This window comes from Pelobates fuscus, chromosome 7, assembly GCF_036172605.1.
Source record: "Pelobates fuscus isolate aPelFus1 chromosome 7, aPelFus1.pri, whole genome shotgun sequence".
Lineage (NCBI taxonomy): Eukaryota > Metazoa > Chordata > Amphibia > Anura > Pelobatidae > Pelobates > Pelobates fuscus.
In genome coordinates, this window is record NC_086323.1 from 46,330,497 (window position 1) to 46,352,696 (window position 22,200).

The following is a 22,200-nucleotide window of genomic DNA, read 5'->3' on the forward strand; positions in this document are numbered from 1 at the left end:
TGAAAAAGTTATAATTTAAATCTTTTCGGCACTTTCCTTTCAATGCTTGGCGTTTGTTGCTGATCCGTAGAGAGTTACACATACAACTCTGTCTTGGCTGGCAATGGGTCATGTTAATAATGGCCAAGGAAAAGCCATTTTGTTGTGCGTTTCATGCTGCGATGTTTTAGGGAAAGAGTTTGCAAAACGTATAATGTACATGTAAAATGTTTACATTGCAATTAATATTCTGTACCTTTCTGACCATTTCTCATTTAAACTACACTAAGTAGGCAGTGTTTGCCTTGCACTCAACGCACCCAGTTGGATCACATCCAACAACTGTTCAAACCCTTCTTTAGCTCTATCCCAAAATTAAGAAACCTAAAATGTAATTGAAGTCTTGATGGTTAAGCCTGAGAATTTTTCGACATTTGTTATCGTAGGACACTGTACTGCACTTTAACCTCTTTTCATTCATTATCACACCAAGCACTTTTAAAGAGTGGTCTAGCACTGAAATTATTATTATTACTTTTTTTTAAACTGCATCTTTATAAAGTTTTTTTATTATTATTTATTTTAGTTATACCATGTTGCTATTTGAATTGCAAGGTGTTATAATGATAATTAGAACAGACAAAAAGCAAAAGGAAAGGGTGCGCCTTTAATACAGAAGATTATACGTAAAATAAATGCATAAAATAATTACAAATGAAGTCCAGGATAATAGTCCACAGTAAATAGGGGAGAATCCTGTAGAGCAGCAGTAGCTCGTCTCAGCTGTAGACTTGTATTTTCAGTACGTCATATGTGAAGAAGAACAGAAAGAGAGGAGATCCAATGGTACAGTAGGTATATATAGGTGTATATAAAATAAAAAGGTGTGTAAAAATTACTCACAATTTCCAGAGCTAAAATCCAGCTCTGGTGTGAAGTGCGTGAAGTGGAATGATCCCCACTCAAGGATATATGGAGTAACAGCTTAGTAGTCCAACGATGGTTCCAGACGAGAATAAAAAATATAAAAATATAGTGCTCACTGCTATCACTGGAGTATAGATAAAATAAAATAAAATATACTCACAATATATTGAGCAGGCTTATACTGCTCGGTGTATAACGTATGGGTGGTATAATCCCCACCTAAGGATTCTTTTGGCGTTTTGTTAGGATGATGAAATCCAGGCAGGCTTTAGAATAAAATAAAATAAAAGTAAAAAAGGAAAGTGGCAACCAGAATATTTGGGGCCAAAATTCCTTTATTATAACAATATAAAATGAATAAAACAATCTCTAAGCGCGTTTCGCCTTCAATAGGCTTCTTCAAGTAGAGTATCGTGAAAAGAAAGTAACCTGACTTACAATGCTTTATATAGGGTGCTTTAAATGCATTAGAATTCAAAATTCCCGCCAGAATGACATCATTACAACTTTACATTTTTGAGATATGTATCAAAATGGTATAGCATTAGTATAAAACATATATAGACATCTATATGACAATAAATATGGATATTGCTTTAAAAAACGCCTAAAAAAAACTCCTAACAAAACGCCAAAAGAATCCTTAGATGGGGATTATACCACCCATACGTTATACACCGAGCAGTATAAGCCTGCTCAATATATTGTGAGTATATTTTATTTTCTTGTATCTATACTCCAGTGATAGCAGTGAGCACTATATTTTGATATTTTTTATTCTCGTCTGGAACCATCGTTGGACTACTAAGCTGTTACTCCATATATCCTTGAGTGGGGATCATTCCACTTCACGCACTTCATACCAGAGGTGATTTTTGCCCCCCCCTCCTCTGGCGCCCTAAGGCGGCCGCCTATGCCGCCTTATGGACGCGCCGGCCCTGTATATACCTACCTACTGTACCATTGGATCTCCTCTCTTTCTGTTCTTCTTCCCATATGACGTACTGAAAATACAAGTCTACATCTGAGGCGAACTACTGCTGCTCCACAGGATTCTCCCCTATTTACTGTGGACTATTATCCTGGACTTCATTTGTAATTATTTTATGCATTTATTTTATTTATTTTATGTATAATCTTCTGTATTAAAGGCGCACCCTTTCCTTTTGCTTTTTGTCTGTTCTAACTACCTGTAGGGGTCTAGAGGGTACTCCCCTGTGTATAGGTGTGCTGCCTATTTACTACATACTCCCAAAGTTGTGGCATTTTTAGCGCTGAACCAATTTTGACTTTGTTATAATGATAATGTTTTTAGAAGGAAGCAATATTGAAACCCAAAGATAGATGGATATAAATGCCGAAGTGTCTCTAGTCTTTTTCATTTAAAACAGATGTTAAAATGCTTGCAAGTTCCGTAAAAACTAGGTGTAAGTTATAAACGTAGTAGTAACCCCCGTAAAAAAAGCTGCAATGTGATCGTAGCAAAGAGCAGTCTGGAACGTTATCTCATTCAAAAGAAACCGTGACAACCCAATAACTATCCTAAAGGAGGAAGGGATCAGATCAGATTAAAGGGAAATTATCACCTTCTTATGAGTTATGTTAATTGAATGCAGCAAGTTAGGAAATCTAATGTGACCTCTTATCTCATGCCTCTTTGCATAAGTGAATATGTGCCACAAGCCATCACTGCTGTTGCCAAGATTTTGTTCTGGTAGTTGCTCGATGCACTTTTTTTCAGTTGTGTCGCTATAGTAATATATGTATATAAAATAAAAACAGATTGTTTTTCGAATAATCCGATTGTGTTGATTTTCTTTATTATTTTAGTTTACATGTTCTACAAAAACCTGATAGAACCCAGAGATATATAAAGTTCCAAGTGGCTTTTTATACTGAAATATATTTGAATTTTTAAAATCAATAATGATTTAAAGTACATACGTTAACAACATGATGGTGTTTTTTTTTTTTTAGAGCACTGTGGTTTATCTGGTATTTGCTTGTTTTCTTCGAAAGCTTCTAAACTAACTTACCAATGCTATATGTTATTATCAGTAAATTATGGATTTATCAGGAATCTATCAGGAAATTGCAAATTGTAGGGAAATCTAAAACCATAACTGATTTGAATTTTTCTTTTAATTATTACTACTATTTAGCTATTTAGTCCTTAAATTGGCGATCACCGAGTGAATTCACAACCGTTTATGATGAAGTGAAGTTGTGCTTAGTTTGCAAAAGATGATGCTTTGTAAATGCGTGAAGAAGGAAAGATTATTGGCAGACTCTGATCTTAAATCTGCATTGAGATAATCAGGTAGCCACTTTGTAGCTTCAGTAATCCTGTGCCACGTATAGAGCTGTGAGATTTGTACATCTAGACTAACTCCTAACCTAGAAGAAGTGGTGAAGTCACAGCAAGCACACTCAAGGGTCAGAGAAAACCGTTACAAAAATAAAGTTCTAATTAAATGTATGTAATATTATGCCTTGCTCCAGATGTGGAATGGATCGTAGCAGGAGTACGTTGCTTATTAGTTAGCTGAGCTTCAGTGAGCAAACAGCAGAAGCCAACTTAACTTTTGAGCAAACCCTTGTAGATGTGTCCACTAAGGGTGGTTTACAAACGCTCTCTCTCACCCAGTACAAGAGTAACCAAAGCATTAAAAGCAAAGCATAGTGCTCAAGATTTAAACACCCAATCGAAAATGTATCTTTTTTTTTTTAAGGAGTTTTTTTTTGTATTTTCTCAATTTGTAATTTTTTCTTTTTTTAATTGAAATACGCATTATTCTTTTACCCGCCAAACATAACTTGGTATTACCTGAAAAAGGGAAAAAGCAAAGAAATCTGGTGATACAAGGAGTCGCTTGAACTACAAGGGGGTGGGGGCTTTGCAATCCCAGCTGTGTAACCGAATCCTAGCATGATCTCACCCTAAACAGATGCTGCACATGGGGATATGAATAGAAAGCAAAGTAAATGTGGATTCTAAATGAGCTGGTGTAAATTAGGAGGGTGCGGAGAATGAAGGAAGGAAAGGTTTAAATTTACCTGTACAGTCACTCTCGCCCTAGGTGCCACATGCTCGCCAGACACGTGCACCAAGTGACAGCTTGCAGCCCTATGGGAAAGCTAACAAAGATCTTTTTTTAAGGGAGTTTCTACAAAAGGAAAACCAGATGGAAACAGTTTTATGAAAAACGCATTTGTTCAAAAGTCCTGAGAATAAATGTCCCTGCCTTGCCTGCAGACAGTATGCTCCACCATCCGACTTAATGCCCTCATTGCATTTCAAGGCCAGTAGTGCACTGTCATGGCTTCCAATAGCGTTCTCTACCTAATTTGGGAGAAAAAAATTGAGTAGTTGGATACCCAAAGAAAGGGGAAGCAACTGGGTGTGTGTCTGGGGGCAACCAAGACAGGGGGTAACCCTCACATACATGTGTTAGTAGAGAAGTAGACCTAGATAGGTCAAACGAGGAAAGGCGCCCCCTAGTGCATAGCTATACATATGTACAGTGAATTGTAAAACGTAACCTTTAATGGTGGCTGTTGTAAAAAAAACCCTTGTGGAGAGTTTTAGAAAAAAGAAACGAAAATAATAATAAACTTAAAATAGGAGGATAAGTGTCTGGATGGGGATAAATATCCTAAGGGTGTTGCCCACAGGATGTAAAGCTCAGTACAGCTACAGATCCCCGCAACCTGTGTATTCTGTCTCACAGAAGCAATCCTTCAAGGGATTGCACAATATAAAAATGAAGAGATTAAACCAATCCTGTAGTCACTATGTACAGTCCCAGTGTGGTGCTTGCTTGCAACAGCGAATATATATACACATGGGAAATCCTGTAACAAAAAAAAAAATAGTGACAGAGGCGGTTTTATCAACTATGTAGTCAAAAGCTGGTCAGAGTTTAGCAGATCGATAGATACACTTGTAACAATCTGTATACTATCTACTGCACTACTATTGCTGGAGGACGGAGACAAAAAAATGGGAGGAGAAAACTTCAGATCTAGTGGTCGGTTCTACACACAGTTAAACCAGCGTGGAGAATGACGAGATCTGACGAAAAATAGAACAAACAACCCCGTCACCCACGATTCCCCCGTCCCCTTATTCAAATCATATAGAGATCCAATGCCCAGAAACACTGACTAGCTAATCTTCCAGAGAGACTATACAGGTCGGTTGCCAGACTTGAACTACCCTCCTACTGCTACCTAACACGTGTTTCGGCGCTGCAAAACGCGCCTTCGCCTGAGGCTAAACAGTGGGTCAAAGCACCGGGAGCTCCTTAAATAGCCCACTATACTTAGTTAATTTGGGAGAATTAGCAAGATTACGTTTGGTACACAGTTCTTAATTTTAAAATGAGAAGAAAAAAAAGGTAAAACATATCAAAGAACATACACTCACAGGACTTTGTAGATCAACTTTGAAGCTTCATTGTGCAATCATACACCAGTCCTGTAAGGGACTTTTCTCAAGAGTGATTTGCTCCCAGGCAGGGACAAGACCGGGAGAGTGAGCGGTGGATGCACGTGTATACATATATATATAATTTTTTATCTTTTTTTCATTGTTGTTATTACTTTCTTGTGTTTGCTGTTCTTTTACATTGAACAAGTTCTTTTTGACGTATGACATCTTATAGAGGACTCCATAGTAAACCCAGTAAGGGATTGGGCCGTGTAGCCAAATCGTCTAACCAGCAGTCAAGTCTTCAAAAAACAACATGCAAAACAAGTGATTAGAGTAGAAAACCGAAGTAGCAAGGAAATATTTTAAATGTTTTGCTTAAAAAAAATAAAAATTGATTTAAAAAGAAAATAAATGGATTTCTGTTTATTCAATTCTTCCATTTCCTGGGCAACATAAGCACACTCAACTTGTTAAAAATTTCCTTTTTTTTCTGTAGACACTAGTTCTAGCCAAACAGTAGACAAAACATGAACGGAAAAGGTTTTGAAACACCTAATGCCTGTTCATAGTACCAGCTATTGACAGGCAAACAATCACCTTCAGCCTGTTTGCATGCATTGTTAGTCTCCTTGGACCAGCAAAAACATAAGTAAAAAAGTTGCCCTCCAACTGTTGTTGAACTATAACTCTCATGATGCTTAGTCAGCCAACTGAATAATCATGGGAGTTGTACTCCGCCAGCAGATGAAGAGCTTTATTTTGCTACCTCTTGCTTTAAGCAAGCCTGCTCATAGAAGATCTGTGCAATTTGGAAAAGCGAACACGGGTTATAGGAGTGTAAAGCTGCACATAGATTTGCAATCTAATTAAAGTCCATCCACTTTGGAAGTGTTGACAGGAAGGCCTCACACATTTACAAGGCAAACTAATTGCAACATGGCCTCACTTGTTCTCAACATCACATTTGGTTCACATTTTAGATTTTTAAAAATAGATAAAATCAGGCGGGATCGGTGGCTGAGGGCTGAATTCCAGGCACTGTGCAGCTGATACAGTTCTAAGAATTCGAATTTAGGGTGTTTTCCAAATAAGTGATATATTGATTTATGTGAATATATATATTTACATTTATATATACATTCTTTCAACTAACCCTATATTGTCAATAGAGTAGTTAATGCATACCTCCCCAATATGAGATAAGGTAGGTTCCTGTTCAAGAACCGAGAATATGAGGACAAAAGATTAGAGAAACTCTGTAGCTTGCCCTTTGGTAATTCCCTCTCGGTCTCAAAATTGCTTTCGCTCGCCTGTGCCATTACAGAGAGAACCTATACCATTGCGTATCAGACTGAAACCACCGTAAGTGCAGTTCAGAACTGAAATGCCGGTGTTCTATCAAAATTTCCCTACTTGTGAAAATCCCCTACCCTCGTCACTTCTGGTGAGGGGAATCAGCTGGATCCTGTGCTAGCACTCCTGTGGTAGCACTCCTGCTACTCCTCCACAGCCAGGTCCTGGAAGGTAAGTAAAACTAGTTTTAAACTTTCATTATAGTTAGTGCATTCACTAAGCTTAGGACATGGGACATTTAGGGTTAACTATAATGAAAGTGTAAAACTAGTTTTAATTACCTTCCAGGACCTGGCTGTGGAGGAGTAGCAGGAGTGCTAGCACGCGTGTGCAGCACAGGATCCAGCTGATTCCCCTCCCCGGAAGTGACGAGGGTAGGGGATTTTCACGAGGTAGGGGAATTTGATAGAACACCGGCAAGTTCTCTTTGCACGAGCGATACAGTAACCCAGGACAATTGTTTTGGCCTTTTTTGGCCTTGTCAGTGAGGTGTAGCTGATACCCCTCTAGGCACAGTGAGCACGGGGTTCACATCTGGATTACCCTTTTTAACTTTCTGGCATTTCAATTCTGGACTACCCTTATTGGTGGGATCACTCTGATATGCAAATGTTCCCTCTGTAATGGCACAAGTGAGTAAAAAAACATTTTTGAGACCTGAGTTGGGATTTACCAAAGGTAAGTTTTTGTCTGTTGTCAGAGTTCTCATATTTTCTGCTCAGGTTCTTGTTTAGTTAAGGTAATTTTTCTATCAGAAATGTATGTTTGTAATAAAAATAGCTAGGTAATCTGCTCTTTTTTTTTTTTTTTTTTTTAAATCTTCTGGAATATAGCTGACAGGTTAGAAATAAAGCCCTAACTGTGATCTTTTTGTTTGTTTTCTAACCTGCCTATAGGTTGTTTGAACTATACAAAGGTCAGACGCATCCCTTTCTAAAACATCCTCTATTTTATGATGGGACTTATGTCTGTAACTTATGGTATGACTTGGTAAGTCTTTAGACATGAAGCAGAAATAGGACAGAGGTTCAGGATAGAAAATAAAAAGAATTAACTTTACCCCCAGCCCACAAAAATAAAACTCTTCCCACATCTTTGGATGCACAGATCATCTCCATAATGCTCATGGCATTCACTTACACAATCATGTGGCTGAAATAACATTTCCACATGCTGCAACACTAACTCTGCTGCAAATTACATACATTCAATCAAATCCACGTGTCTTCAGTTATTAGTCAAATCAGAAACACGAAAAGGGACTTCATTTTTGTTCTTGAAGCAGCATGTTTTTAAATTTACTAGTAATTTCAGAAGCTTTCCCCAGCAAGTAAGGATATATTTCTTGATTTATTTTTAAATAACAAAAGAAGAAAATTAAACCACTTTCCTGGATTTTTTTACATTATGTTTACATATCCATGTAGATAAATAGATGTGAAATATAAAATCTGAGTTTAGAAATCCATACCATTATCACCCTGCAATTGGGTGCCTCCATTTTTGCTCGCTGTCAGTCATTGTTGTAAGCTCCGTCCTTTGCTCTTGGGAGTCAGCTTAGAGAAAGTGTACAGAGGAGAAGAGAAATGAAACATTGTCTCTCTTTCACCTCTTCATCTGCCATTTTTGCCCTGGTTTTGCTTTGTCTGAACTGGATTATGATATAATTTGCTGAAGTTTTAATGTAAGCATCTCGTGAAAAAAGGTTGGCGCAAGTTATAGGTGATATTCAAGATTTTATCCAATGGTTTAAATACCAGAAAAGTCGCCTTCCCCCCTGAAAAAGTAAGGGCTTGTATTTTACTTTGTCTGCTTATAGGGGAACTACTACTGCAAATGTAATATTTTGATGGCAACATCAGCCCCCTGTCTACATTTCTATTTTAAACCATTATAATTCCAGAAGGCACACATTGCTTGGCACTTTATGCAAATTTAAAAATGCCTCGTGGTCTGCTGCATGTTAACCATATATGCCATGGGCACACAGAGAACTATGGGAAAATGACGCTGTGCATACAACAGACATGCTGTGAAAAGGAACCTACTGATGACCTCAAACTTGAAACAGGCGGATTTGAGGTTCTATGTACATAATCTGCACTAAATGATGACTGTTTCTATTTTAATATCGCCTTCAGTAAGCAAGCACTAAGGTCTTTGTAGAACCTTTGCTTTACTAACATTTCCCGCTCTTTATGCAAATCATTTTATCTTTTCAATGATTCTTCTTGTTCCTGAAAGTCATATCAACTTGCAAAAAGGAGTCTCTCTTGACTTCAAAAGAAACCCATTTCAGGAAATTGCTTGGGAGTCTGCTTGAAACAAGAGCATAATCATGATACATGTAACTTCATTTGCATTTAATCCCCTGACTGCGAATCGGTAGCATTTTTTTTTTCTGAACTCCAAAACAGTTTTGTCTCAGATGCTATTGATACATTTTTATTTTTTTATTTTTTGTATTTTTATTTTTTTTTTCCCAATAGAAAAGAACAGTTCAAATAAATAATTTTGTGTCAAGTTTAACCTGTAAATTCTGGGAACAGAACAAAGTTCTCCCAAATTAGTAACAGCATTCAAAACGGTTTAATAGAACTCACCGATATCGGCTCTTCGTTTTAGATTATTTTCTTTATACAGTAGACATTTTAGACATTTTTCTGAAACATTTGGTGAGACGGTTGGACTGCAAAAGCTTCCAACATTTGTTTGCTTAACCTAAACTGAGGAAATTATGCAGAGCTTGTTAGTCATACCAGCAGATAAGATATCTCATAAAGAAATATTTTTCATGATAGGGTGCGAGTTAAGAAAACAGTCACAGTTTCACTAATTAAGCGGCTAAATTGGACTGTGCTGCCATAGAGCTGTCAGCCAAATGGATAGAAAGCAGAAACACTTTGGTAATCCAGGACAGATAAGTATTTAGTGTAATTAGACACACACTAGGCCTTTTGTTGAATGCTGTATTAATCATGGGGCAGAATTGACCACAGAACATCTTTCCTGATGCACACTATCATTATTGTAAGATACATTTTGTCAGGGTACTTTACCTTGTAACGTGTTCTGTGATGTAAACATGAATCTGTCAATATGTCTAGAGGGTCAATTGATTTTAATGAATGCTGCAGCTAAACAGTGATTATAGGCCATTTACTAGATATGTGTTAAATCTACCACTAGAATGTGCGACGTGCAATTGCTGGCATTTTTAGGAATGCCTGTGGACGGAAGAGAACCAAATTAAGCAAATCAGTGAATTTGTTGAACATGGAGGGTCTATTTACTAAACGTCGTGAAAGATTATGTTTTGCTGATACGTTTTTGTCGTCGTCCTCATCCCCATTTTAATTCAGATATGTGTGATAATGGTAATTTTTGTTCGCTAAATGGGAACAGACTTTAAAGTTATCTCCCAAACCCTCATTAGTTAATCAGGTAGAAATTTTCTTGCTAGGGTCATTAAGTTTTATTCACTCAACACCCCAAACGGGAAAACCAAAATAGCTTAAAATAGCTTCCATTTTCAGTTCACTGCAATCGGGTGTCTAGGAACTATCCTTATAGGATGGTGTTTGTAGGCAAACTCTGTACAGAGCGATCTAACTATTTCCTTCAATCTTATGCAAATATTACATAGGTAATAAAAAGTGTTCATGTATTTTTCCTTTTTACTGTTTTGTTTCAATACAAGTTAGTTTTTTTCCGCTCTGGCTGTGCAAAGCCAATAACTTTTCAAATCATATGCTTAAGGTAAAATATACTTACTTTACCTGGGATTTGGTTACTCTAATGTGCAAGTTACATCTCTTTCTTCCTGTAGGTGATGTTGTCAACCAAATGTAAAGGATGGGTTCCTTTAAAAGGGGCCGTAATGTCTGTAGAGCAATAAATTATCAAATGCATATTAAAGTGTTTGAAATAGCTTACGTAGAAGAAAAAAAACTGCAGTTTAAACCCCTTTTTATATAAATGTAAAAAATCTCCGCTACACTTTAACTGGAGGTATAAGAGACAATACCAAAACAATTTGTCAAAAGGGGAAAACACTTTTTTTTCCGATTCCCTTGTTTTTATATGGTGTACATATAAACATATAAGCAATTTGAAGATTTACAGGCAGTCTAAATAGCGACAGTGAAGTTTCTGTTTCAACATTGAGCTGTAACATTTTTGTTTGAAAACACGTATAGTAAATGCTGAATAATCCACCACAGTTGGGCTTCTGCCTGTTTTGCCCTTAATCTGGCATGGGCCCTTAATCCTACCTATCTAATCCTGCCTATCTATCTAGAGGTCACCGATTCACTAAACATTCCCTGGAATGCATATTTTTGTTGCAACATAGTAATTGTATAAAGTCCCAAACGGTGTCAAAAACCTGGTTAGTAGTTTTGAAGAAAAACTGGGGATTTTTTCCATCTAGTCTGGTTCAGCCTAAACATTGTGACTTTGTAACCAACAGATTAGGACTCCTTGTAATGTACATAATCTTTGTTTCAAGGAACCTGCCCCTCATAACATACTGTTCTGCAATTTATTAAACATTTAAACTTTTATACTAAATATGTATACTTATTCATAACCTTTTAGCTCACAAATGCTTCAGCGTCAAAATGAAAGTAGCTTAAAGTCTTTTTTTACAGTAAAGTATTTTACACTTGTGTTCTTAAGGTATCGTTTTCCTGAACTCTGATTTTTCTTTGTTCTCCTGAAAGTGACATTGGATCTTCTCTGTCGCTCGGCCACTCTCAATAATTAAAAATGCTTCCTATTTGAGCAGTGCCCTCTCCCCCTCGTTCTGATCGCGGCGCAGTACTTTGCAGTCAGGTGACTGTGTCCTGCAGCAAAATGCTATTTAAGATCTAGTAAAATGATGAAATGCATTGCCATCTTTCAGTGCATCTCAGCATTGCACTGTTTAATTTTTTTCTTTAAGACAAACAAAAAAGATAATGTGGATAATTGGTGCTGTTATCTCAAGGTGTATTTCAAACTGTATCTTCTCCCGGTCTCTTTGAATAAAAGGACTTTCAAGGAGAGGGATAGGAGAAGCTTAGTGACAGATGACAGGCAACTTGCATTAAGTAACAGGCGGAGGTCAAGTCAGTTTATTTGTTGAGAAGACGAGAGAGCAGGGATGAAGAATCAGATGCTTTGCCATAATAAGATTTCGAGAAAAATTGCTGACTCGACTGAGCGGTGATTCCCGCTGACAGGATCTTTTCTTGCGTTCTTACACGATTTCACAGTTCAAGTCATTTTAAGTCTTGAAAATGTATATTTCTCTGTTGTATTTATTTTATTTTGTCTCTGTGTATCTTCCGTTTTTAACAGCCCACTATATAACATCTTCTTCCTTGATCACTCCAGAAATTCTTGTCATGCTTAGTTCATCTAAATTTGGGAAAACACCTGTCGCTGAGAATTATCATTTACATGTAGCAGAGTAAATGCTGTTTTTGTTACTGTGTAGGTTAATGGGGCATTTCTGATTCGACTGGCATGTTTTATTGAACACAGAGAAAAGGATGTCAATTGTAACAAAAGCAATAGCATTAGTTTGTAAAAGTGAAAATAACTTAGTGGTTAAAACATTTACTAAACATAGTCACTCCCAAGTCTATTACCTATAGATGACCTCCCCCAAAAAAGTAACCTAGAAATGTCTTGAGTTAAAATATAATAACATTATTGTCGCATATGACTTGCTAATGCTAATCAGTTTAGGAAATATTATTTAATCATTAGCCCCAAGTCATCAAAATTTTCTCATGTTTGATTTAAGCTACCCAATAAATATGGTTCTTCCCAGAGGTCTAGTGTTCTTTTTTCATTCCTCTGATTTTATGTGGCTGTTCAGTCACAGATTTACCAATGCAGCTAACTAACAAATCTTTACAAGGCAGGTGCTCTGGGCAATTGCTGGCTCTTGAGTTTAGCTCCTCTGAGCTGACCAAACCAGGAAATAACAGGACCAGTTTTCTGATTGGCCGCCAGGGGGTGTAACAAGTTAATTTAGAAAAGTACTCATTTCTGTTGAAATCTGCACTTTTTGTAAAATGAAAAATAGAGGGCACACTCTTCACACAAAAGCAGTTCAGCAAGCTAACGTACATTAGGTGTTTGGAGTGTTCTTTTACACTTTTATATTAACTCAGAATGACATGGGTTGCTGTTTTGGGTGTATCTAAAAACGGCGTTCTAGCCCTCCCTCTGATTTTCTGTGGTTGTCCAATCACAGACTTCCCAATGGAGCTCATTGAACATGTTAAAAAGACAAACTTTTCTGTTACAGGTAAAATGTCACCAAATGGGGATAATTCTCTTCCAGCTCAAAGAGTTATTGACCCTATAGACACCAAATAAACTTTAGTTTAATGAAGTACTTTTGGTGTATGCATCAAACCCATGCAGTCTCACTGCTCAGTTCTACACTTTAGGAGTTAAATCACTTTGTTTATACAGACCTAGTCACACCTCCCTGCAAGTGGATTACACACATTGTCTAAAGAGATATCTAATGTTTGAACTTACTTTATAGCACATTCTGTTTAATTTTGAATTTTTGTATCTTCTGCTCTGTTAATTGTCTTTTAGACTCTGCAGGAGACTGGTGTGTGATTAAAGTTCAATATACAGAGCAGGAGATAAAAACCTATAAAGCAAGTTAACATCTGGTTGAAAGTGAAACCATGTTTTCTTATGCAGGCTGTGTAAGTTGCAGCCAGGGGAGGTGTGACTAGGGCTGCATGAACAAAAACAAAAGTGATTTCACTCCTAAATTGCACATAATTAAGCAGTGAGACTGCAGGGGCGTATAGCCTTGAACTGCTTAATTAAGTTAAAGTTGATTTGGTGCCTATAGTGTCCCTTTAAGTTTTTTTTTTTTTTTGGGTGGGTGTGGGTAAAAAAAAGTACTAATCAGTCTTGACATTTTCTTCTTGAAATGCTGTGAATGATATGAAATGTACAGTTCTAATTAGACGCTTAGAATCTAATTTTTCTCGTGACCGGGTAACTGCCAATGTATTTGGTCTCCTTTAGCGATTTGACAGATCACAGGACTGTTAATAAAATCCAAAATGAAGAATTAGGATGAGGTAATTAGTGTAACTGCCTTTTAAAAGATATACGGCAGCTGCTAAAAAAAGCTGTATTGAATATTTGTCAGTCTTAATTAATTCTTTTTTTGTTCCCTGTTTGCATTACTTAAAGTACGAGTCCTGCATTGTCATCAATTTTCATTAAATTGATTGGTGTGTAGGGCAGGCAATCTGTAGATAAACTGCCACTCTTTCAATCCCTTGCACTGCTCTGTCTCAAAATGGTGTCTTTGTCCTGTAATAAGTCTGCTTTTTTTAATCTGTATTGGGGTTTAATCAATGATTTGGGGTCTTGGAACTCTGCGAGAGCTGGGTGCAAATATCGTGTAACTTGAGTTCACTTTGGTCCTGGCCAGGTGATAGAGGTCGCGAATATTCCGGAGTTTACAGGAGTTAAATTTAGGTGAATCTTAATGTATCAATCTTGGAAGAGTCTTTGATGGCCAGGTATCCAGATTTTAGAGTTTTACTGATTATTAGTATTGTCAAATTTTAAGTCAACATAACCTGTGACTTTCAAAGGGAAAAAAATAGGTTCTAAAAGTTTTAATCCGTTAGGTGTTCAAAGATTAAAAATTGTATTGCTGAATACGAATTACTAGATAAACTAAATTAAGGGGAATATTATTTTCATACGGTGTTTTAATTTGACTTTTGAAACAGTGTTAAGAAACAGCACGTCACAGCCAAATATTTTGGTAAAATGACATTGTGGACCTATTGAGCTGTAATATTGCTCTTTAAGTTGAGAATGTAAGTGATACTTGTTCGTTCATACTCAGTTTTTCTTTCCTGCTGGTTAAAATAATATTAACATGAATCCTGAAATTAACTTCCAGTTTAAAAAAAAAATTTTTTTTGAAGGCTAAAAAAGCAATAATTTTGTTAAGATTTCCAAGTTTACACAAACCTCTTTGCTCATCTCTGTTCATAGCCCTTATTTTAGGAGCCTGCTTTGATCTAAGATTTTTTATTTATTTTATTATTCCTTCATCATTTTTAGTTTCAACACTATTTTAATTAGTGTTTTGCAATTATCTGTTAACTGTCCCTTTTTCTGTAGTTATAGTCTTAAACGTTTTTTTTTTCATGTTTCTAAATTTACAGAGCTCACCTCCTTTAAACCTCATAAAAAAAATCTTTCAACTACTCCACTTGAGTATTCAGCAACAGTTTATTAGCTTTGATCTAAGTGCACCTCACAAAACAACCCCTTCCCCATCAAAATTAGAAGTGGGGGAGGGGGAGACAGTGAACAAATCTCCAGGTCTGCTCACTTGCTGAATATCGCATCCAGAAATTTTAGAAACCAATAGTAATCTTAATGTATAGCTTCTGGTAAAACATTTTTATTGCAATTTATTCAGATTTTATTGAGACAGCTGATGGACATGTTATAACCAGCATGTTATGAAACACAAAACAAACTGGTACTTTGTATGTTGATATGAACTAAATTTAATAGGGTTTTCTTTATCCCCTAATTTGGCCTGCAAAGTACAAAACAAAATTCTAGATATTGCCAATTGGTTCATTGTGTCAGTTTGAATAATCCTTGAATCGTAAAGTATAGATTGATACATTTTACAAAGAAGTCCCAAGAGTTATAAATTCACTCCTGTTTGAGAAAATGTTGATTTACCATGTTTACTGTAGTGTAAAAGCCGTACCGTTGATACACACCTAGATGGAGAAATGTTCTGTCGTCTGACTCACTGGGAGATCTATTCTTGTCAACTTATTGTTTCTTGGAATTAAATTAGCAATGAACTGTTATGATATAACATTATATGAGTAAACTGTGTTGCAGCAGTTAATTGGCCTTGCTGTGCTCAACAAAACGTTGGAGTTGTGCATTTTGTTTATCTTGAACAAAAGATTAAACTCGTATCATGAGATCATCAGAAAATTACAAATATAATTTGTCTGGTTAACTACTGATTAACGGACATTGGTGTTCATTGTGGATTCAGAATTGCTGATTTAGTTTGCTTTTATAGTATTTGTGCCTGTTTTAGAGATGAGATCTTTCGTGTTTTATCTAGACCAAATGTTGGTCTTTTGTTAAGGATACATCATCGCACCCCTGAACAGTTGGTCAAATCATTGTACTAAGTCAACAGATGGAATAGCCCAGAGGAGCTAGATAAAAATGACTCCATATTTATTAGGTAAAACAATGTAGCAACATTTTCACAACATTCAGTGTGTTCAACAAGGCTTGATAGATAGAGTTGAAATATTGCTGCACTGGTTAACCCAATAAATATAAATACTAATATTTTATCAAGTTATGCTGGACTATACCATTCATTGATGCAATTTATTGGTTCATCTGGACCAAGTCTTGCACCCTCTGCTGAGAAAGATAGTGAGTGTGTCCTGGCTACAGTGTTACGTTAGACCAGCAGAGCTAATCGGATTCTAAATAAGTGTAAAGTAAGCATCGTATAATGTCCCGTCCTGGTGTGTTTGTTTAGTCCTTTGTTGAGAGTTTATCCTTCTATAGTGATAGCAAATCCTAAAGTTCCTTATAACTTTGTTATTGTTTTGGATTTTTTTTAAATAGTTTAATTTGCACATAATTGCAGCCATTGTTTGGGAATGTTCCTTACATAACATTTTCTGCTCATGATATAATGGACTCATTATGTACAACCTTATATCGGATGCATAGGTTGGAGGTTTGCGAAGGGCAGATACTGGCACTATTAGCCGTGGGTCTCTTGTGAAAGTCGACTCTTGCAACATGATACAGCTCTGACGCAATCACGCCGCTTGCAATAATGCATTTCCCACCAAATGTGCATGCATTGGAATGACAAAGAGCATCACATTATACCACCATGCAATGCCACGCTTTGATGTCCACTTAATGTTTGAACACCGCAAATCGTGCAAATTTGAGTTACAATAATAACAGATTAAAGTTTCTTTTTTCGACTCATAAAGTGTAGACTGTAAATTGCCGTGTGTTTTTACTTGATGTAGAGACAAATGCTGGGTAGGCAGAACTTTATATTTTCTGATTCAAAATATATTTAATATTCAGATCCCCCCAGATTTACACAAGAGGGTATTTAGTAAATATTTAGTAAAGATATTTAGTAAATTAAACCAATTGAGGAATGTCAAAGCCTACATTTAAACACTTAATAACTTAGCAACAGAGATGTTTTGTTAATAATTAGTCAGGTCACAGATTCTTTTCTGCTTGATACACAAGTCTAACATGAGGGCATGTTGACCCACAGTCCTGAAAAAAATGGACAACACAGTTTGACACAGCTGACCTTGCTAGTTCACATTTTAATTCTCATTATTTACATTTTTTGGGGTGAAAATTTGTTTGCATCGGAGGAAGTCAAACTATATTCCTCCAATGCAAACATTTATCGCTGCACAGGTGGTTTAGCTACACTGTGCAATATATAGAGAGATACAATAGGAAAGAGTTGAACATAAAGTAAAAATAGGCTAGACAAAACTCTAGAAGCATGAACATAAATAAAGAAAAACATTAACTGTGGCATCAGTGGTTATTATTTTATACCATTACACTATTATCAAATACAAGGAATGATTACTGTGTTATATTTTGTTTGTTTGGTTTGTTTTCTTTGCATGCAACCTGAATTTCTGACCGTACTAACTCTTTAAAATTGTTAATGTAATATTAATATGTGGGCACTGTACTGTTGGGGGCAACATGCAAAATGCACCATGATTCATGAGTTCTATTAACTGCTTTGCACTGACTAACTGTATTTTCTTTCTCCCCTACTTAACCCACACAATAATTCCACTGGTTAATACCTGTGTCTGTTCAATGTCAGTTTTGAGACCTTATCAAGCACTTCTAAATATAGCTGAATAGCCATAGAACACCCCCAGCCAACAAAGTGCATTTAACTATTTAATTGCAAAAGCGGTGCGGGGTGCCTGATAATGCGGTGGTGTCCCCTAATCTGCCCGGTGTTGAAATAGTTTAGAAGGACAAGTAGGCATAGACATTTGTAGTCTGATTCTGATCAATAAGCCTAATATAATTATTATAAAAAATATTTAATAATAATGTTAAAATCTATCTTGTTGACTTTTTGTTTTTTTAACAAAATAGCACGGTAGTGAACAAATAGTGTCCTAAAATGTTCTATCTACTTCATTCATGGGATATTATCTATACAATTAAATAAACGTAATCCAGCAGTTATCTCATGTGTGCACATAAAAATACTTATATATATTTTTAGCTTACTGTTAAATAATGAATAGCACTCAACAAGCTCTGTTAAAATGTACACCTAACTTGATGCAGCCAGCAACATCTGTATGCTGTAGGTTAGTGTGCATTCTAAATAAGACTAGGGGATACTTTTGGACCCTTTTTAATGTTTTTAGTCAAAAAAAACAAGCCCATTTCATTATTTACAGATAAATACAACTTTGTCTTCATGTTGACGATGTTTAAAGGACCCCTTAACACTGATAGTTAAACATTTCTGATAACTTTATGATTTATTGGTTATGGGGAGTAAAAACACTTCTAGCCCCTCTTCAAATTGGAAGGCCTGTTAAAATGACCCATCCAAATTTGGCTATATGTTTTGTTAAAATGTATTCATTTTACAGTTATTCTTTTGTAAATGTAGGAAGTGTTTTTTCCTTACTAATTTTATGGACATGTCTTAAAAGCAATATTGCAGAGTTAATTCATTAACTTGGTAGTGAAATAATGGAGGTTAGCCAATACAAAAGATTTGACGTTGATTTGATTGAGGAGAGTCTTCTAAAAGAGAGAGGGTTGACTTACACCCTGGAGACTAATTAATATTTTGACTGAGCTTTCAGGAAGAAGTAACATGAGATAAAGTAACTCATAGGATATATTTCTAAATATAATAACTTTAAAACAAGATTATATAAAAAAAAAAAAACACTGGATATTTTTAATCTTTATGATAAGTTGTCTCAGTAATTATAGTTTTGGGGAATCTGGGATATACATATATCTGTTTCAGACATTTCAGATCCTACAAATGGAATAATACCCTTCTTAAGTTGTCTCAAACTTGTCATCTTTACCCATAAGTAATGTAATATACATAAAAACTGACATTAAACACGCTGGGTTGGTGTCTTTGCTCCTGCTATGTTGTCCTTCAAGTTCTGGTTAGTTCAGTGATACTCAACCTTCGTGGTTTTAGAAATGTATGATGCAATATTTCAATATTTAATATTTATCAAGGCAAAACTAGAGCATGTATGGGGCAAAATGCTGAACTCTAGCTATACGCCTGAAGATTGTTCTAGTTGGTTTCTTGATAAATGTCTCCCGAAGTACCGCTGAGTTTATGTGCGTGGGTGGCTTTATTTACCGTGTTCATTTTATGGAAACTCCATTAAAAATGTGTACTATAATTAGCTTTTACTTCATATTTCTATTTTACTTATTATATTTAAATCTCAATTTTAATAAATGGAGTTTCACTTAGATCACACAATTATAACTGATCATTCTGATTCCCATTGACATGTTATCGTAGCCCGCCAACGAGGTAATTTGCTCAGGTAGAACCAGCGGTGATGTCAGTCAGCACCCAAAAGTTGAGTATCTCTGAACGAACCTGCTTCTGCGCCCACATTCACAATGCATAGGCTGTGGTTCCATGACTGAGCATTATTAAATTGCACTTATCAATCATTCTTACCAGGAATGCCATCGCCTACTACATTAAAGAAGTCAGAGAAGTCTGGTTTCAGCAGTCCCTCTCCTTCGCAGACCTCATCCCTTGGAACAGCATTTACACAGCATCATCGAGCTGTCATTACGGGACCTAGAGGTGAGGCCTTACTTGAGGAGCCCCTCTCCCTTATAGTTAAGATTCATGCTGTGATACTGTTCTCCAGTAGATCTTTCTACGCCTTGATAACTGCTAACATTCCGGAGTCCATGGTAATGAGCCTCTGATACACAGTAGGGCTTGTTCTTCTCAGAAAAGTGGTTAAAGGGATGTTTGAATAGCCACGACCCTGAATGGTGTGGTGTACGCTTTTGGAACCATTTATTCTTTAATACATAGAGAATCTATTTTTATCTGAGTTTTATATAGCATATGTGTTTAGGATCCACAGTATTCTTATTTCTTTGGTTTGTTTGTTTTTTGTTATATTTTTGTTAGTTTTTTTTGTCATTGAATTTATTTGTCAAGAGCCAACAAATTCTGCAAGACTTTACAGTTTGAGGGGCTATTATTACATTGTTACATATTTAATAAAACATGCAAAAAGAAAAGGATACCCTACTAAATGAAAAAAATATATATTTTTTTGTGCTTTTTTGTTTTGTTGTGCAGTATTAACATTATATTTTCATAATTGTTAAGTCCTAGGTTGGATCTAACTTTGGAATTATTTAACCATAACAGAAAACAGTTGTGATTCTGGTTCTTTTGTGGCTTGTGCTGTTTGAACACTTTTGACTGTGTTTTTTAAATTTATTTATTTTATTATTAATTTTTTTTACACATGCAAAACCTAGCTATTTTATTTTTTCATATTCCTTCAAGTCCTATCCTCTGGACATGTTTTGGCTTACATTCAATTTTCTTTTTTTCTTTTTTTACAAAGGTCAAAGGCAAAAACTATCCAGTTCCATCCAATCCTAGCTGGCTATGCCTATTTTGTCCAGGTTGCCCAATGAAGGGACCAGGCAAGAGTCACTTAATTGGAGGGTGGGCTGGAGGGAAGGTAGCAATACTACTATTTTTGTCCTTATTTTGATTCTGTTTTTAATCCAGGAACCAAACGAAGACCTGGCATTTGTTTTGCTTACTAATGTGTTCCAATGAGTTTGCAGTCTGTTACTCTGTGAATAAGACACATCGTTTTATACAATAATGAACCACCAGTCAATTTACTTCTTGAGTTCCATTAGCATTATTTCCTTAACACAACCTCAATTTTTATACAATACACCTAGTTTTAATTATAGACAGACATGACATCATTTTAGATGTATTTTACATCTTACATGTACAAGGAACACTCCAAACGCATTTAACACTTCAGCTTGCTGTAGTGTTTTATGTGTGAAGAGTGTATCTATCCTCTTTTGTAAAATGGAAAAGAAAAGTGCAGATTTCAATAGAAATTGGCACTTTTATAAATTAACCTTGCTACACCCCCTGACTGTCAATCAGACAGCCGGTCCTGTTCTTCCGGGTTGTATAGCTCAGTAAAGTTAAACTCATTGAGCTATTATGCCTTATATTTTTTGTGTTTATTCTCTGGTATATTTTCTTTGGGGTATATCTCCAAGTTGTTATAATTTTTTTTTTTTTTTACGTGTATTCCATACTCTATTGTGTCCAGTAAAAGGTTTAGGTCCCTCCACCCCATAGACACACACACAGCTGTAAGGAGGGGAAAAGGCCACTTTACTTACCTTTTCTCCCTCGTAGCACCGGACTCCAAACTGCTGTCCCGCCTACATGACTGAGATCATCAAGATTGATGATCTCAGCCAATCCAATGCTTTCCCAAAGGATAACATTGGGAGGCTAGTGTGCATGCATGGAAAAACACGCACTGCGCCAATCAGATTGATTAAAGTAGCCGAGTTTAACTCTATTATGGCAGAAGGTCCTTTGGTGGCTGTAAGTATTGTTTGGGTGCTTATAGTGTCCCTTTAACCTCTTAAGGACACATGACATGTGTGACATGTCATGATTCCCTTTTATTCCAGAAGTTTGGTCCTTAAGGGGTTAAATTAACTCCCAGATGTGTGAGGTTAAGTTACTCAAAAATTGGATTTTAAAAGATACAAAAATTAAATCTATTTAAAGACTGAACAAGGGGTGAGGTGTTAGAAGAAGATCAGAATTGCTGTAACATCCACGGGATTGCGAGGGTCTATCAGATTCAATTCCGATTGCAGTAGTTGAGATAGGAGATAAGTGTGTGTAAGGGAGAGTATTGGTTTAATTTGTTTTCCAAAATGGTGAATGAAAACTGTATTTTCAGCTGGTTACAGTAAGAGATTGACAGGATGTGATTAGTGAAAGCTTCTCTGATAGGATTGATGGTTACACCATTGACTAAAAGGGAAAATGTCAAACAATGATAAGTGGAAAGAGGAGTATGGTTTGGTACAAATTGTGATTCATGACACAGCAGCGTTCCTTTAGAGACAAAGAAGATGGGATTAATGCGGTTATGTAGGGAAGTAGAGATTTGAAATGTATGCAAACTAGTAACACAATGTTCAAAGTCTATTTAATCCAAAACTACTGCTTTTTGACTTCGAGGTGCAATTTTGTCATGATGCACTTTTCTGGAAACAATTCATTCAAGAGATTAGAGAACAGTGATGTATGTCTGACACATTGAAAT

At 36.1% G+C, this 22,200-nt stretch overlaps 1 protein-coding gene across 5 annotated transcripts in view; it reads left to right on the forward strand.

Annotated features, from left to right (window-relative positions):
• The window catches only part of NFIA (nuclear factor I A), a 270,440-nt gene that overhangs the window by 182,039 nt on the left and 66,201 nt on the right, over positions 1-22,200 (forward strand). For 4 of the 5 annotated variants that reach the window (XM_063428056.1, XM_063428057.1, XM_063428053.1 and 1 more), the window contains exon 7: positions 19,521-19,649. The exons of the other annotated variant lie outside the window; for it this stretch is intronic. In XM_063428056.1, the coding sequence (XP_063284126.1) occupies positions 19,521-19,649 (129 nt within the window). The remainder of the gene's footprint in view (positions 1-19,520; positions 19,650-22,200) is intronic. 5 annotated transcript variants of the gene reach the window in all.